The sequence below is a fragment of the Passer montanus genome, unplaced genomic scaffold (genome assembly GCF_014805655.1).
Source record: "Passer montanus isolate IOZ18808 unplaced genomic scaffold, ASM1480565v1 scaffold20, whole genome shotgun sequence".
NCBI classification, from domain to species: domain Eukaryota; kingdom Metazoa; phylum Chordata; class Aves; order Passeriformes; family Passeridae; genus Passer; species Passer montanus.
In genome coordinates this window covers 11408692-11425505 of record NW_024366592.1, presented here as the reverse complement: position 1 = coordinate 11425505, position 16814 = coordinate 11408692, and the positions used below count along the sequence as shown (strand labels likewise).

The window sequence follows — 16814 nt, the reverse complement described above, 5'->3', positions numbered from 1 at the left end:
CGTTTCCGCCCGGAACCTCCGCCCCGGCCCTTTCCTGTTCCGGGCGGGCGCAGCGCGGCAGCGGGAGAGGCGCGGGGCCGGGGCCGGGCCGGGGCTCGCTGGGCGCTGTTTCAGCCCTGCTTCAGCCCTGCTCTTCCCTCCGCAGGCTCGGCGGCAGCATGTGGCGGCGACCGGCGTGGCAGGTAGGGCCGTGCGGGGCCGCGGCGGAGCGCGGGCCCGGCTGCAGCCGCTGTGCCCGCCGCGATCCCGGACACGGGGCCGCGCTCGGCGCTGCCCGGGAAGGGGAGGGGCGGACACAGCCCGGAGCCCTCGGCCGCCGTGCCCGCTGGCCGGGGCCTCGGCGCTGGGTCTGCTCTTAGGGAGAGAGTGTGAGCTCTGGAGCCACCTGTTCTGGGAAATGAGACTTTTTTCCAATTCCTGCACGTGGACAGCTAGCAGAAGTCTTTCTGTGCTTCCCTCCCGCCACTTCCTTTCCTTTAAGCTGGAATATTTGCTGGAGTAATGGCAGTTCCTGTGCAGCTTTCCCACTTGCAGTTCTAAGAATTTTGTGTCCTAGATTTCCCTTGGGAACAGGTGTGCCAGTGCATCCACTGCTCATTCCAGTGGATGGATGTACTTTTTGGGCACACCTGGTTAATCTCTGAAACGAAGCAGAACCATCAGACCTGTTTGTTTCCAAAGACTAAAGCTGAAACAACTAAACCCCCACTCTTCCACAAACCTTCTTATTTACATATTACAGAAAAGCAGTAGTTACTGCGTGTCCCAAAAGTAACTGCTGGAGGTATACCTTTGGCCCATACTTCTTTCTAGGCAACTCTTTCACCTTGATTTAACCAGATGTTTTTTAAGTAATCTTACTAGCTTCATTTGGCCGAACAGATTTCTTTCCTCAGGTCCCCCATTAGTTACCTAGCAAAGAACATACTTGCAGAGCCTCTGCAAGTGCTCAGAAAATGAGGTGTGAAGGCTTGTGAATGCTGTTCATAGTTTGTGTCTTGGAAACTCACATTTCTCTGTTCCTTCAGGTGCTGCGCCAGTTTGTAAGACATGACTCTGATACGGTTAACTCATTGGTACTTGAAAGATGTAAGTACTTCCTGCGATGCAATTTAGTTGTTACTCGTTAGACATGACTCTGATACGGTTAACTCATTGGTACTTGAAAGATGTAAGTACCTCCTGCAATGCAATTTAGTTGTTACTCGTGTTTATCTCAGTTTTAGGACATCTCAATAAGGCAGGAGAGAAGCAAGTAGGAGTGGTAGCTCCTTAGTGTAGCACCTAAGAATGTGTTGTTTCAAGCACACAGTCTTGAGTGGCTTCCTGTCTGGTGTCTGTCAGGTGATGCAGCAGTTTAGGGGAAAAGAAGAAAGCCCTGACTCAGACTACCCTCTCTAGAGAACAGGTAGTTGTGCTTTGTCTGTGGCAGTGGTTTGGGTCTGCTGTTGGCATGGTTTCTAACAGCTGCCTTCAGCTGTTTTGTGTGCTTGTTTCTCAGACTCCTGGGTCCCTGGGGCACTTGTCTATGTGGTGCTGCCCCAGTAGGATTTGCTCCAGGTGTTCTTCAGCCTTCACTATTCACTTCACATGTTCATTGTGCATGAGGGATACTTACCTGACTTCTTCCAGTTGTCCTTGAACACTGGAAGGGATAGACAGTGTCTGCCTGGGCCTGGTAATGGTGTAAAAACTGACTCTCTCATTCAGAGGATGGAGTATAGTAATGCAACTTTGTTTCAAAGGTACTGCTGTGCATTGTGTTTTATCATTATGAAACAAATAAAAGTCATACAAATGCAGTTTAGTCTTAAGTGGTACATGGATGTATCTGTGAAAGAGATGGAACAGAAAGAATAAGGAACCTTTGGCTTTTTAAATCAGTTAGTTCACAGTGATAATGACAGTACAGACATAGTCAACCATCTGCTGGGGCCTGAAAAAGCCAAATGTCACAAGAGCTTAAAAAGTGCTCAGGAGGTGCAGAAAGCTGTGATCCTGGCCCTTGAGAAAAGCTGCTCACTGATGGCTTGCCGTGCTTAGAAGCACCATAATTCACTTTGGTGTTTGGTCTCTCTTGTTTCAGCCATGAATCGTGTTCAGCTGCTTGGTCGGGTTGGACAGGACCCTATCATGAGGCAAGTGGAAGGAAAAAATCCTGTTACCATATTTTCCCTTGCAACCAATGAGATGTGGCGGACAGGAGATAGTGAAGTAAACCAGGGAGGTGAGTCTGCATGGCCAGCAGGTCCCAGGTCACAGCTGCATGGCCAGCAGCACACTTGCAAATCTCTGGGGTGCAGGAAGGTTCCTTTGAACTCAGCAAAGATGCTGGTGCACTTGTGTGTGTCTTACTGATCCCCAGCAGCATGTACTGAAGAGAGATCTGTTGTTCACTTTCCTCAGGAGGAGAGGAGAGTGTGTGGAGTGGGCAGTTTGTCACTGGTGGGGGTATGTCAGAGGTATAGCAGGTTCTGTACTCTTATTGGTATTTCAGGATGAGAAAAACAAAGAAAAGATGATTTTCTCATTGATTCTCTCATCAGTTTGCATCTGCAGATGTCTCATTCTCTAGATTCTATTCAGTGTGAAGTGTCTGGGGGGGGGAAATTATTAGCGTGAGCACTGTCTTACAGAAAAAACAATGTCTTACTTTGAACTGTGCTTCTGCACAAGAATTTGTTTGGACACGAATGAGTGGAACATTTAGTTCTGGAGTGAAGTGGGAGATGGAGTGCTAGTATACTTCTGTTTTCAAATCACTTCTCACAATTTGAGAATACCAATGTGTTGAAGCTGATTTCTGAGTCTTGTATCACAAAGAGGATTTGGCATCCAGCTCTTTTACTTCTGTGTACCTTAGGTGATATCAGTCAGAAGACGACATGGCACAGAATCTCTGTCTTCAGACCTGGCCTCAGGGATGTCACCTATCAGTATGTGAGGAAGGGGTAAGTAAATAACAAATGTGTGTGAGAATTTAATGCCTTAATAATGGATTACTGTGATAATTACAGTGATCAGGATCTGTAACATACAGGTGCCATAAGACAAGTTAGCAGAGCAGCTACAAACAACTGATACAAAAGCCTGTGTAGTTTGAATCAGATTCTGAATTCAGCCTTTTCATCAGGAAGTGTAGTGATAAGACAAAGAGTCGTGGGCTCCAAGTGAAAGAGGGAAAATTTAGGTTGGATATATGGATGTAAACCTTACTGTCAAGCTAGTGAAGCCCTGGCACAGGTTACCCAGAGAAGCTGTGGATGCCCCATCCCTGGAAGTGTCAGACTGGATGGGACTTTTAGCAGCCTGATCTAGTGGATGTATTTCTGCTATGGCCAGATGTTTGGAACATGTGGTCTTTAGGATCCCATTTTAACCCAAACCATTCTACAATTCTAGAGTGGAAAACAGCAGCACAGTTCTCTGACCAAAATAAAATTCTTGGTTTTTTTCAGCTCTCGAATATTTGTTGAAGGGAAGATAGATTATGGTGAATATACAGATAAGAACAATGTGAGGCGACAGGCCACAACAATTATAGCAGGTAAGAAGCAAAGCACCAAGGTGCCCCTTGCCCTTTTAAAATGAAAAGAGGGTGGAGGGCCTCTGAAATGAAGCTTGGTTTGTCTTCATCCTCAGTATCCACACTCAGGGATTTTGAGATAATGGATAGTGTGTACCAAAAGATTTCCTCTGGCACTGCTTGTGAACACACAGAAAATGGGAGTATTGCAAAGTGTTGGTGTCATTTGTTTATCCCACAGAATAGATAAGGAGTAGATTTGTGCCTTGGGTTGACACAACAAAGAAAACTAGGAAACTCAGCTTGTTCCTTGAGCCTTGAAATAGCCTGAGCATCCTGCATCTTTATTGTGGATAGAGCTGCTCCTGTGTTGCTTTTGAATGAGGGATAAATTAGTTGGGTAGTAGAGCAAACATTTCTGTTACACAAGTATGTCTGGAATGACTAGAACAGAGGAAAAGGAGAGGGGGAAAAAAAGGAAAAAGAACAGTCATATTCCTGGATGTTTCTGCAGCCTCTTTAAAAGCTAGCAGTGCTGGAAGGAAGAAGCAATTATGTTTTTTAATTAGTGTTCTCCTAATGATTTCTTGTTCAAGAGGCCCAGTCTCAAGACACTTTAGAAATTCCTTAGGCTTGATGAAGTAGGAGCTTCCCATATTCCTACAGGCTGTTGACATGGTATATAGTGCAGAGTGAACATGACAAAAGAAAAGGGAAATAAGCTGTAACTGATGGAGATCGTAGTGAAATAATTAAACCATCATTTTAAAATATTTTAGTGTCTTTCACTGTTCAGCAGCTTTTCATCAGCTTCAGCACACTTGTTTCATAGTACATATGGCTACCTTGAATTGTCTGCTTTCAGGGGAGATAGAGAAGGAACCTTGTATTGAACACTCCTTTACCAACTGTTATTCTGTTCCAAAATCTACATCTTAGCAAATTATTTTAACTCAGATATCTGGGCTTCATGGTGTGAAGGCTTGCAACAAGGCAAAACAATGCTCAAGATTAATTTTTTTTTAATTTCTTTTCAGATAATGTGATTTTTCTGAGTGATGGCTCAGTGAGAGAAAAGGTGTGATGTCCTTAGTGCTTGGATCCAGGCCATTTCATTCCTTTGGTTTTTTCAGTGCTTCATAATTCTGTAGCACATATATTGCTGTAGTTCCTTTAAGAAATAAATAAAATGTTTGTTACCTAGAGGGTACTTCTGTGTGTTTTGTTCTCCCATGTGTTTTCTCTCTGTTATGATCTTTAGTATTACTTTCTTCTTCAAAGGAGAATTACTCCAGGCACTGTATCAGTTCTTGAGCTGATGAATATATAAATGGGGAGCTGCTCTTTGCATCTTCAGCCACTTTGAAGCCTTCTGTCCTTGTCTGCTTTAATCTCTCTCCTGACTTACGGGGCCTGCCAGCCCGATCCCCTCTCACTTTAGACATCCCTCCTCTGTTCTATAGGTGTAATTCCCTGTTTTTCCTTCACTAAGCCAGTTGGACAGTGAGTTTAAAGCAGAACCATTGGCCTTGACTAGCGCTCAGCTGGAGATTTGTCACAGGCTCGGAGAAGGCCTCCTGTGCATTTGCACCTGCCCCTCTGCTGATCCTAGGTATTGTCTTTCTCCAAACCCTGCTTAGGTCTTGTTTGTTGTGGTGTTTGGTGTAGGATGACATCAGCATTCCCATGCCGTCCCTCGTTAGGGTGCTGTGCCCTTGGCTTGCCGTCAGGAGGAGCTGGAGGAGCGACTGCCTTGGCTGTGCCTTTGGAGAGTCGCAAGGAAAACATGAAATACATTCCGGGTCTGGGGTTTGTGGTGTGGGAGTGGCCCTTATTTCACTGCGTTTTGTTGTCAGAGTGAGAATTATTGTACTGGTAAGAAGTTGCTCAACTAAAATGAGTTTAATTCTACTACACAAAAAAAGAGAAGGGGAAATTCCCACTGTAATACAACATGATGGAACAGGGAAAGAAAAATATTAGAAGTGACAATTTCCTGCCTTCAGAGCTGGTGGGATTTTGTATCTCATCTCTCTGATCCCAGTGCAGAACACATTAATAATCTTTGCAGCTCTTTCCCCTACTGAACTTTGGGGAAGTGTGCACATTGTCTGTACTAACAAAAACTTCAGTTATTTCAATTCAGCATCTATTTCTGGTTGATGTTAAAGCTCTAACAAGTATCTGAGCCCCTGTCAATGGCATACTGGGGTGTCAGATGTATTGCAAAGGCTTAGCTATTTCAATGGGTTGCTATCCACAGGAGATTGTCTTTTTAAATAGAAAATCCTGACTTTAATTCCTTTAACTACTTGTTTAATCTGAGCCTGTTGTACTGCTGTGAGAATTGTGATGATGCTCTTGCACAGTAGTGATCCAAGTAGTTTGTGCTTGGTCTACACAATTTTTTCTCTTTCGTAAAAGCTGGGGTTTGTCTTGAGCTTTCTGCTAGAAGGCCTTGAGCAAATGTGCTGAGCTTCTGTTCATTCAGTGGTCACCTTGTTTGCACTCTGCTGTGGTGGTGGAGCTCATGGCAGTGTCTGTTTTTGGTGTCTGGGAACTGCCTTTCTCCTTCAGACTCAGAGCAGAAGTGGCAGCAAGGATTCCCTTCACCACCACAATGGAGTGGCCAGAACTGCCAGAACTCTGCAGCTGCTGAATGGCTCCTGCTAATCTCTGCCCCTGGCTCAAGCTGGAGACTGCAGAGCTAGCACAAGGTATTAGGATTAGGTGCCAGCAAGGAAAAATATTTACTCAAGAAGTTTGAGTTTTCTTGCCCTTCCAGTTCTATTTAAAGTAGCTAGTACACATTTAAAGATTGACCTGCTACAAAGACAGCACACAGTGACTTTGAGCACACACTGGAAGCCGTGTGCTGAATGTTCAGCACAGCTTGGCAGCAGGGTAGGCCTTCCCAGATCATTCTGCATTGCCCTAGTTACAGCAAAAATAACCAGTGGCAAAGGCTTCCTGTGTATTCATCTTATGTCTGCTCTGCTACTCTGGGGCAAAGTTAATCTGTAACGAAGTCATTTCACTTGTGAGAAAATCCTGTGTGAAATCAGCATTCCTATAGCATCTGGTTGGTTTCAGGTTTTTTTTTTAATGGATAGGTATTTGTTGTGTGAGGAAATGGAATGGGACTGGGATCACCTGAGTGAAATACAGTGATTCCTTGTTTGTAACTAGGCAGAGTGTTTTCCCAGTGTCCCCTGGAAAATGGCATTCTGCTTTTCTTGTCTGTGTTAGCATCTTGTGTAAACCTGATGAGGCAAACCCGGGCTGCTTGCATCAACCAGGATATTTAGAAGCGTTTGACCTTAAGCAGGAATTTATTTTATGTATTTATGGAGATAATTACAAAAGATAAATCTGTGTGACTTATTTTTAAAATGTCAGCATGTTCACCAAGTATTTGGAGCGTTTCTGAACAGCTCTGAGGCAGAGCTATTCTGGTCTGCAAGGCAGCTCCGTGGCAGTCAGTTATTTCTGTCAGCCTGCTGCAAGGTGCAGGAAACACTCTTCTCTGCTTGTTATTGTGGCGGTTTGAGGAAGACACCATGGCATTGTGCCTGTGCCACACAGCAAAGAACCCTTTCAACTTTATTTCTCATTACTCTGCAGTAATTGCTCTGTCCACAGAAATTAGGAGGCATGGATGCTTCAGCCAAAGAAATCAAGTCCCACTTCACCAATAGCCCTCTCACTCTTCTCTGTGTTCCGTGGGGTTGGGGGCACTGTGTCTGTGCTCCCAAACACAGGTCACACTTCAGTTCAAGACCAGCAGTGCCTGTGGGGCCTGGTGAAAGCCCTTGCAGAGGGGCAGGAATTGCAAAGGCAGGAAAGCTGAATTGGAGCTTAGAGAAGCCCCTGGGTAAAACAGCAAAGATGATTCTGGTAAAGGGAGCCTGTATTTCTGTCACTGTACCAATTATGTGGGTTTAGTAACAGGCTGTCTTCAGGGATGGCTATCCCTCTTTTTTCATGTGTCAGAAAAGGAATGAAATGCCAAGATGGTGGGAAGAAAACTTTACTATTCTCAAGCTCACCTTCTATTTTTAACTCTGAAATTTCTGTGGTGGAAGCTTTTTTGCCAAGTAGTTGAGCGTGTCTGAATGTACAAACTAAGACTTTGTGTCTGTTTATCTTGGCAGTGGAGAGCTTCTCAGCACAGCAGTGTGATTTAAATCTCATTTACACAAGAAATTTGCTTTGTTAGTGCAAGTAAAGTCTTTGCACAACACACAAAGAAATCACTTTCACAGGGTTTCTCCTGAGACATCCTCTTGTGGGGAACGTGTGTCAGTGTGTGTGAGATTTTTCTTCTGCTTATTGCTTAGTCCCACGTAAAAAATGCAGCTCATTACCATACCTGGCCATTTCACAAAAATCTCTATTAACTGACTAGAGAAATTGACTGCTGTTTTTTTCTTTATATTCTTAGACCTGAAATTTGTGTCCTGCACTCTTTAAGAGGTGCTGAATTTGTTGAAGAAATCTCTAGCTGTGGCTGTTTTCTGTTGCTTTCAAGGGGTAAGATTTTTACTGGTAGCTGGTCAGAAACCTGGCAGTTTTCATCCTGTGGGCTGTGTTGCTGTTTGTTCTTTTCTTGCTGGTTGGTTTCTCAAACTGATTTGAACCAAGCGGCTGTAGAAAATGGATGGTTATCTTGATCCTGGTTGTCACAAGTCAGAAAAATGTCACCTGTAAATGTTTAATGAACCTTTGTGCAGCTGACCTGATCAAGAACTGAGTAATGATGTGGTTGCAGGAGTTGTGGCTTCTGTAACCCGGATCTGCAGGGAGAAAGAGAGCACCTTTTCCTTTGCAGGCTTTGTATTGTTGCTTGTTTTGGTCTTTGATGTTTTAAGTAAGTGTTGTTTGTTTGGAGCTCTGCCTTAGCAGCCTCCTCTTTCTTAGTTGCTTTGGTTTTCTGTGTGATTTTTGTGTGGGCTTTCTGCTCCTCGTAGAAAGGGAGCGGAATTCTCAGTAAACAAAGACTGAGCTCTTCTCTTCCCTATATAGACAGTAACTCCCCACCCTTTTATGTTCTTGTAGATTTTTGGTTAATGTTTGCACTCTCCCCCTGTGCTGTGGGGTGAGTTCAAACCCACTTCAGAAGAGTGGGGTGAGGAAAGGGTCTTACACAAAAGAATAAATCAAAAATGCTCTCAATTACATGAGTTGGAACTTAATAATACTATTATAGCTGTTCTAAGAGAAAAGTAATGAAGCATGGAGAAACAGCCTTGATTTTCAGCAGGCTGGTAACTATTGAGATCCACCATTCAAATCCTCCAGGGAGTATGGGATAAAGTTAGGATAGCTGTGTCTGCATCATGTTCTTGTAGGTTTTCAGCTGCTTTTCCCAGTGTCTGATTTCTGGTGTAGTGTCAGTCTGTGGGCAGCAACATGTGACACATTAGACTACTGTCCCATGTATTGTATCAGCACACTGAATAATTAATATTCTCTGGAAAGGATTAGTCTCCTCCACTTCTGTCTCTTCCTTCTTGGTGCCCTGTATGTGCTGCCAATCTCTAGCAGAACCTTGCTATTTCAGATTTCCTTTTCCAAGAAGCGCTGGTGCTGCAGCACAAACACATCAGTGTGGTCTCTGTGCTGTTGGCTGCCACCACGCAAAGTAAATTGGTCACGTTTCCTTACAAAGTCTTGGGTCATTGTTTCAGAGATGTTGAAGCTCAAAACTTAATATTGGTAACTGCCCTGTTATTGACACATTTTTATTGGTTTTTATTTTATATTATAGCCCCAGAGAGGGGTAGTTTTGTGTGTCAAAATATTTCAATGGCCAAAGAAGTTTTCCAGCATACTTATGAATTCCCAGCAGCCCTGTGTCTCACAGCAGCAGCTGTGCCTCAGTACCACTGATAAAGAGAGAGCTCCTGGGGAAGAGCAGAGGGGAGAGGGACACAGCTTTATATGGTGCAGGAAGAGTGGAAACCACTGGGGAAAGCAGGGTTCTGTTTACCCAGGGTGCCTCAGTTTGTATGAGTGCTTTACCCAAGGGGGAAGGACAGAAGTGTGTGCCTGTGCAACTTCTTCCTTAAATAAATATTTCTGCCTGAGAAATGTGTTAGGATGAGAAATTTCAGCCCAGTTACTCTTGGTCAAACAGAAGTCTTTGGGAGCCCCTTGTTCTCATCGTGCTCAGCAAAGGAAGCTGCACTCACCCAGTCAGGACCACCTTCTTCTAAGGTGGCCTTCATTTTTTTGGTTTACAAGGCAAATTTGGGTCTCCCTTTAGACTTCTCATATGGGCAAAACATTCATTTAGTGCCCCAGCCCCAAGAAATTATCTAGTCACAGCAGTGATTTTAGAAGGTGCTAATCTCAGCCAGCAGGCTGATGGAGAGCCTTTTGTTAAAGGGATTATCACAAGGCCTCAAAAGCTTTGATAGGAAGAACACATCCAATGAAAACACGGAGGCTCCTGGATCAGGAACTGACCTTTACAAATTTCACAACCTGAATCTCTGGACTGGCACAATGGAATTGCTTTGATAACGGTGCCTGGCAGTACAAACAAGAAGTTTGTACCTCTGGTGGGGCTTGCCAAAGTGGAAGGTAGTAATTCAGGTACTGGTAATTTGGCTTTTCTTTGCTGCTGAAGGCAAATGTCAGACTGACTTCTTTCACAATGACTAACTTAAAATAACTAATTTTTGCAGGAGATCTTAGTGTAATTCCTGTTACACTTTTTTTTTCCCTAATTAAACTCCAGCAGTTTAATAAACTTTAAAGCAACACACCTGGTGCAATCACCATAATTTTTCCTATTTTTGTTGCTGTTCTGCCTATTAAGTGTTGGGAAATCCTTCTCCAGAACAAGGGCTGGATGACTGGCTGTGTGAGTGGGTGGGAGTGGCTGCCACAAGAGGTGATGTCTCCAGGGAGCTCCAGGAGAGGAGAACAGGCCAGGAGCTCCAGTTCTGGCTGGGTGTCCGTGGCTGTGGAGCCGGGCCCGGGAGCTGCAGCCAAGCACTCAGGAATGCCCAGCTTTTTCAGTCCTAAGGCTCTGGCAGCTTGTCCCTTTTTAAGAACAATGGAATGTCAGTCTTGCGCCGGCTTGGCAGCAACACAAGTCTTAAAATACCATAATTTCCCGTTGCTGGGATTATTTTTGCTGCCGGCTGGTGAGCGCTCTGGGACCGATCCGAGGCAGGCACCGGCTGCCCGGAGCCGTGACGCTGTGGTTTTCAGAAGGTGCGTTCCGACCTGTCTCAGCGAACGGGGCCCGCGGCCCGGCTGTCCCGTCCCCTCTCCCCGGGCCCCGCCGTCCCTGAGGGCGGCGCGGGGCGGGGCGGCGGGCAGCGGGCGGCGGACGGACGGACCGACAGACAGACCGACCGACCGACGGGCCGGCGCGGGTGCCTGCGGCCGCCATGGAGGTGTGCGAGAGCGGCGGGGAGCAGCCGCCGCTGCTGCACTGGGACCGCAAGCTGAGCGAGCTGTGCGAGCCCGCAGACCCCGAGACGCTGCTGAGCCGCACGGTGAGGAGCGGCGGGGGCGGGCGGCGGCTGCTGGCGGCGCCGGGAGGCCGGGGGTGGGATGGTTGAGACGCCGCCGTGGGCGGCCGCGTTTCGGGGGCCGTGGCGGGGTTCCTCGGGTGTCCCGGCGGGCGCCAGGGTCGGCACCGGGCGGGTCTGGCCAACAGGTGCTCGCCGTGACTGTCGCCCCTCGGGGCTGCACCCCCGGGGGCCGGGGTGTCCTCGGGCAGGCCTTGGGGTCCCCTTGCTCCGGGGGTTCTCAACTCCCTCCCCTCCCGGTAACCGGGATCCCGCGGGCCCCGCCCGGCCGGGGCTTCCTCTGCGCCCTCGGCGCTGCCGCTTCTCCCGGGAGAGCGCTCCGGAATCGCCGGCCGTCTCTTCTTCTTCGAGACCAGACTGCCCCGGCTCCGTCCCGCTCCCAAGCGCAGGAAGGAAGTGACACAAGTTTCGATGTTTTTGTTGTTTGTTTTTTTGGCTGGAATCCCCATATTTTGGCTTGCGTAAAACGCATAGTTAGGGCAGTTTTGAGGAAATACGTCTGTTGGTTCACTGTTACTCAGGAGGCATCTCGCAAGCGCAGCGATACACCTCTGTAGAGCCCTGTAGGTGTAATCCCGAGTGGAAGTGTGCGTGGAGGTCTCCGGTGCGCTGCTGGTGCGAGGCGTGGGGCAGCCACGCTCGCTGTGGTGGTCGAGCACGTGCCTGGATGGAGACCCTGAGGAAGATGGTGGTGGCAGCTGGGATGTGGCAGTGCCCCAGGGATAGCGCTTGGCAGGGGCTGCCGCAGGCTCCGCGTTTCTTCCTCGCACCCAAGAGGGTGATGTGCAAATGATGTACAGGGTGATGTGCAAATACATCACCTTGCACCAACAGGGTGATGTGCAAATACAGCCGCAGAGTGAGGGTGATGTGCAAATACATCACCTTGCACCAACAGGGTGATGTGCAAATACAGCCGCAGAGTGAGGGTGATGTGCAAATACATCACCTTGCACCAACAGGGTGATGTGCAAATACAGAGTGAGGCACCCGGCCCTTCATGGGAGCAGCGGGCATCCCGCAGCCACTGCCTCTGTGCTGATCTTGGCATTAGTCTTGTAAGGCAAACAAGGAAAACCTTATTTGTTGTGTGTGGTAGTCTCCCTGATCCGGGATCGTGTCCGTCACAAGCTCCAAGCCTCGTTCCAGCAGGAAGCAAGCCTGCTGCACGCCTGACGGTCTTTAAACAGTGTTTGGCTTCTTTGTCTTTGAAAGTCCTGAGTTTTCTTGCGCAATGTGTATCTTCTGGCACATCTGGGGAAAGGCAATCCTGTTATGGTGGCTTGGGCTTTTAAAAGCGCCAGCAGGAGCACTTAAAACTCTTCCTTCAAACTGCTGTTTTCGTGTGGTTTTTTTTCTTTACCAACAAGAATGTTGTGAATTAAATGGGAGGCTCATTGGAGAGTGTTCCCCTTCAGATTTTACAGTTGTGCTGCCATACTTTCTCTTGCTCTGTTTGGGTCCTTGTGATGAGAATGGAGTTGCCACTCTTAACTTTTGTTTTCTTACTCAGTGTTCTCATGTCTTCTTTAATTAGTGCTTTGAAGGAGATCTTACACTTGAGCTAGAAATTGTGGCTGCAAGTGACATGGATATGTCTTTTCTGCCCTATTTCAAAGAGCCTGAGAATTAAGTGTGTCTTGATAAAGAAAACATCCTGTTTGTCTGGTGGATGGAAGTGGGATGCTTTTCCCTTTTCTGTTTTCAAGTTTTATTGGGGATTTTCAGCTGTGAATGCTATGATGATGAGCATTTTGTAAGGGGGAGTGTGTAGCTGGATCTGCAAAATATTGGGCTGTGGTGACTTTTGTTGGGAGTAACACTGACATTGATTTGTTTGTGTTTGCTGTCTTGCTGATTGGGTCTTTTTAGAAGTTTAAGATTTCTTCAGAGACCCTCTTGAAGCCAAATAAAAAGCATTAAATCAATTTATCTTTCTGGTTATTCTTAGAATTCTTCTGAAAGAAGTTTCAGAAAAAAAAAGCAGCCCAACTAAATGCTATAAAGTAGGTGTAGTGGGATATTGCAATCTTTAAAAAAGAAAAGAATATGTATGAAATTGACATTCTTTAGAGCAAAAAAACCCCACACTTGGGCCTGTTGAAGTTTTTTTTTTGTGAATGTGCCCTGCCATGTGGAGGAGAATACCATGCTTGATACCATGAAACACAAGGTTTCTATTTACCTCTGGCCAATACTTCATAGAATCATTTGAAAAACCCAAAACAAACAAACAAGCTCTCTGGATGAAACATCTGTTCTTCTCCTGGGCTGTGCTTTCTGTCTTGGAGGACTGTTTTGACCCCGTTGTTCTGCTGTTTGCAAACCTACTGCAAGTTTTTTTGGAAGGGTTTTTCTGGAAGGATTGGGACAATGAGGAGATCCTTCCTGTACCCCCTCTGCAGGAGTGCCCACGCCCTGTGCTGTCACCCTCACAGCCAAGCAACTCGGGTCCTACAGCATCCTCACACACTCCTGCGGTGCCCCTTAGCTGGATGTGCAGGTCTGCATCCAAGGACACTGTGGGCTTGGGAAGAGTCTCTGGGACAGTCATGCAGCCCTGGGGATGCAAGCTGGACTGGCAGGGGGAGAGGATGATGATGGCTGAGGGGAGAGCTCACGAGCAGGAAGAAGGGTCAGTGCCATTCCACAGTCAGACCTGTGTGTACAGACTGGTGAGGGTGAGAATTCTGTGCCAACTACCTTTTGTGTATTTTGAGTTGAAATTTAACCTTTCTGTGACCAAAAAGGCTGTTCCTGGCTCTTGTTGATTTGACGCTAGCAGACAAGTGTGAAAGCATGCATAGACTTAAAAACTTGACCTCTATTTTAAACTCTTCCAGCCTGCCTTAATTACCAGGGCTGAAATCCAACCTCCTGGGGATTTACATTTCTCTTTAACAGCTGATGATTTCACCAGTGCCTGGAGCTGTGTGAGGAACCCTTCCCTCACCCCACTGGTGCTGTTGGTGATATCATCAGCTGTACCTGGAGAAAGTGGGGCCTCGAGGAGCTCAGCTCTCCTATTGGCAGGCAGCAATCCTGGAGGTTAAAGTCTTGTTAAAGTCCTCAAAGTGCTCACCTAGATGCCAGATAGCTTTATAGCAGTTATTTTTCCAGAGTGGTTTCCCATGGAAGCAAAGGCTGAAAGGTTTCCCAGAGGTGTGTTCATGGTATGTGTCACATGTCTGCATTATATAATCTTCAGCTGTGCTGTAGCTTGTTGTGACTGTGTTGGTAGTGCCCTGTGCTGGCACTCTGCAAGGCAGTATTATTGTTGTTGTTGTTGTTGTTGTTATTATTATTATTATTATTATTATTATTAATTTTGTGTTTTTTTCTGGTAGTTGAGCAGAAGGGAAACACAACACCTGCCACTGCCCAAGGGGAGCAGGAGTTTGGCCAGGTAGCAAAACCTCCAGCTTCTTGCTGCTGCTGTTGCTTTCCATAACACACAGGTGGGCCTGAAGTGGGAGAGCCCTGCTGGAGGCTCTGGGGCTCCACTGGAATTGATCTGTGGTTGGCCATGGCCCAGCTGGGACCCTGTCTTCTGTGACAAATGCTACGTCTGATTCAGATGCAGAAGTCTGACAAACACGCCTTGAAATGCCAACTACCTGTCCCATTGCTGGATGGGGGCTGAAAGGCAGGTGGTTCTTGGACATTTAAAACCTCCTTATGTAATACTGAGGAGGCAGTTTTATTTCCCCCCCCATTTTCATGGCTATTTTAACACATGGGTTGCTGCTTCCAGGCGGTAGCGAAATGCAGCGGCATGCAAGCATGGATGTGATCTTGGCATGGCACATGCAGAACTGCAACTGCCCTACAGGTATGGGGGGACAGCAGCTGGCTCTGATATTTATGACTAAATTCCTAGATGTCATGTCCTGGGTGTCCAGATGAGTGGTTAATGGAAGGTAACTTCAAATGCCAAGTAGCCCAAATGGGTTGTTTGGTAAAGAGCCTGACTATTGAACTTGGAACTCATGAAAGCATTGAAATTAGTGAAATGGTGAAATGTCTCATTGCTGCTGCTGTTGCCTGAGTGGTGTCTCAGCCCTGTGATCCTGTTTCCATGTTGCTGGTGATGCTGTGGGCAGCTCAGCCCTGGGCCAGGGGTGTAGTGTAGGTTGGAATGAGAAGAGGAGGCTTCGGCTTTCCAGGCTGCAGCTACCAAGTTTCAGTCTCCCTGTGAACGCAAAACCAAAGGTGAAGGTTAATAGTCAGGGTTGTGATTGTCATCTAAGATGGGCTCGGGAAACTCTGAGCTGGCCTTCTTTCCTCCCCATCACAAACCTCTGAACCTCAGCAGTGCTCGCCTGGTGACTCATTTCCTCTGTCACAAAAACGATGGTTGCTGCTACTTTATGCTTCTAACGACTTCTGCAGGAAAGCTGCTTCTGGATGAGCTGCCAGGGAGTGCCTCGAGCTTTTGGAGTACGCCAGTCGTTACTTTAATGGATGACAGGGCTAGATTTTTACAGTCTGTGTGTATTTAATTGAAAGCTGCGACTGCTGCAGCGGGTGTGGATGTGGAGCTGGCTGTATCTCATTGTGTGGTGGCTATATGTAGCTCTCTGGTGTCAGTAAAGTTGGATCCAATTTTTGTTTCATTTTGGTAGGGGGAGAACTACTTCATTTATTTGCACATGGGGTTTGGTCCGTTGCCCACAAACCATAAAGTTGAAATCCCTCATTCTTTCTGCTCTATACACCTGCAGCTGGCTTCATGTAAAATATTTATACAGTCAGTACTTGTAAAGATTTTTCCAAAATTGCAGTGAGGAGGGGAAATGAGAAAGTGAGATTTTTAAATAGTTGTATACAGAGCCCATACAAAGCAGTAGTGTTAAATTTTGTCAATGACTTTCCATATCAATAAAAAAGTCAACATCACAACTGCTGAACAGCAAAATTAGTTGTACATAGTGCCTTTCACTGAAAACCATTTCTCCTCCTCGTTTTCTTCCCAAATTTAAATAAGAAAACTATTCCATCTTGCCAAGAGACATGTCACTTACTTGTAATGGGTCTAACTGATCCACAGTTCCTCTAAAAGCTGAGATAAACACAAGCAGGAGACCTTGAAACTTTACCCTGCTGTTTTCTGACAGTTAAAATTAGAAAAATAGGGGTATTGAGTTGCTGGCTGTAACTGTATAGTGAAGTGCTTGATCTGCAGGAGCTGGAAAAAATGTTAGTCTGTCCTGGGACCAACTTTGAAGCGTGGTAGATAGGAATGAGCCAGCATAATGTACAAACCCACTATTTATTCTTTTTCCTAATGGACGTGACTGATGTGCACTGTGCTCTGTAAATGTTTCCTTTGGAAAGCCAGTCCTTACACATGGAGCAGGTTGTGCACGATAGCAGGGGTAAAGGAATTTCACTTATGGTGTTACCAGACAGGGCTTTCCTGTGTCTGGAGTTGTTCAACTTATCTGCTGGGCTGGTGGGAACTTGTGCTCTTTGCAGGTCTTTGTTTGCAGTGTGAAGAGTCCCTTCTTAGCCAGAGCTAAGTGAGTTTCCCCTATCATGGGATGGGGACTAGTTTTTTATTACAGCAGTCTCACTTTTTTAGGATTATCTGTCTGTAGAGGAGGCCAGTGTGTGCTGTGCCTTGCTGGTTGCCCCTCCCTCCAAAGAGCTGGGAGCTCTGAGTTGCTGTGGGCTTATTTTCTCTTGGTCCTCCAGCTCACAAGGTCCCTCTGACATACTTGGTTGTTGCTTTGAAG

General features: G+C 46.4%; 2 protein-coding genes across 4 annotated transcripts in view; both read left to right on the top strand.

Annotated features, from left to right (window-relative positions):
- Positions 1-21: 21 nt before the first annotated feature.
- SSBP1 (single stranded DNA binding protein 1) lies at positions 22-4736 on the top strand. Of its 2 annotated transcripts, XM_039708311.1 has the most exons (6): positions 22-182; positions 1029-1089; positions 2087-2227; positions 2864-2951; positions 3459-3547; positions 4564-4731. In XM_039708311.1, exons 1-6 carry the CDS (start codon positions 159-161, stop codon positions 4608-4610), a joined length of 450 nt encoding a protein of 149 aa, XP_039564245.1. In that variant the 5' UTR covers positions 22-158; the 3' UTR covers positions 4611-4731. The 2 variants fall into 2 exon arrangements, with proteins under 2 accessions (XP_039564245.1, XP_039564246.1); XM_039708312.1 differs by lacking the exons at positions 22-182; positions 1029-1089 and adding an exon at positions 1130-1171 and having other exon boundaries at positions 4564-4736.
- Positions 4737-10848: 6112 nt separating this feature from the next.
- Positions 10849-16814, top strand: part of CREB3L2 (cAMP responsive element binding protein 3 like 2) — a 70875-nt gene continuing 64909 nt past the window's right edge. For both annotated transcript variants that reach the window (XM_039707982.1, XM_039707981.1), the window contains exon 1: positions 10849-11040. In XM_039707982.1, coding sequence (XP_039563916.1) covers positions 10933-11040 — 108 coding nt within the window. In that variant the 5' untranslated portion in view covers positions 10849-10932. The remainder of the gene's footprint in view (positions 11041-16814) is intronic.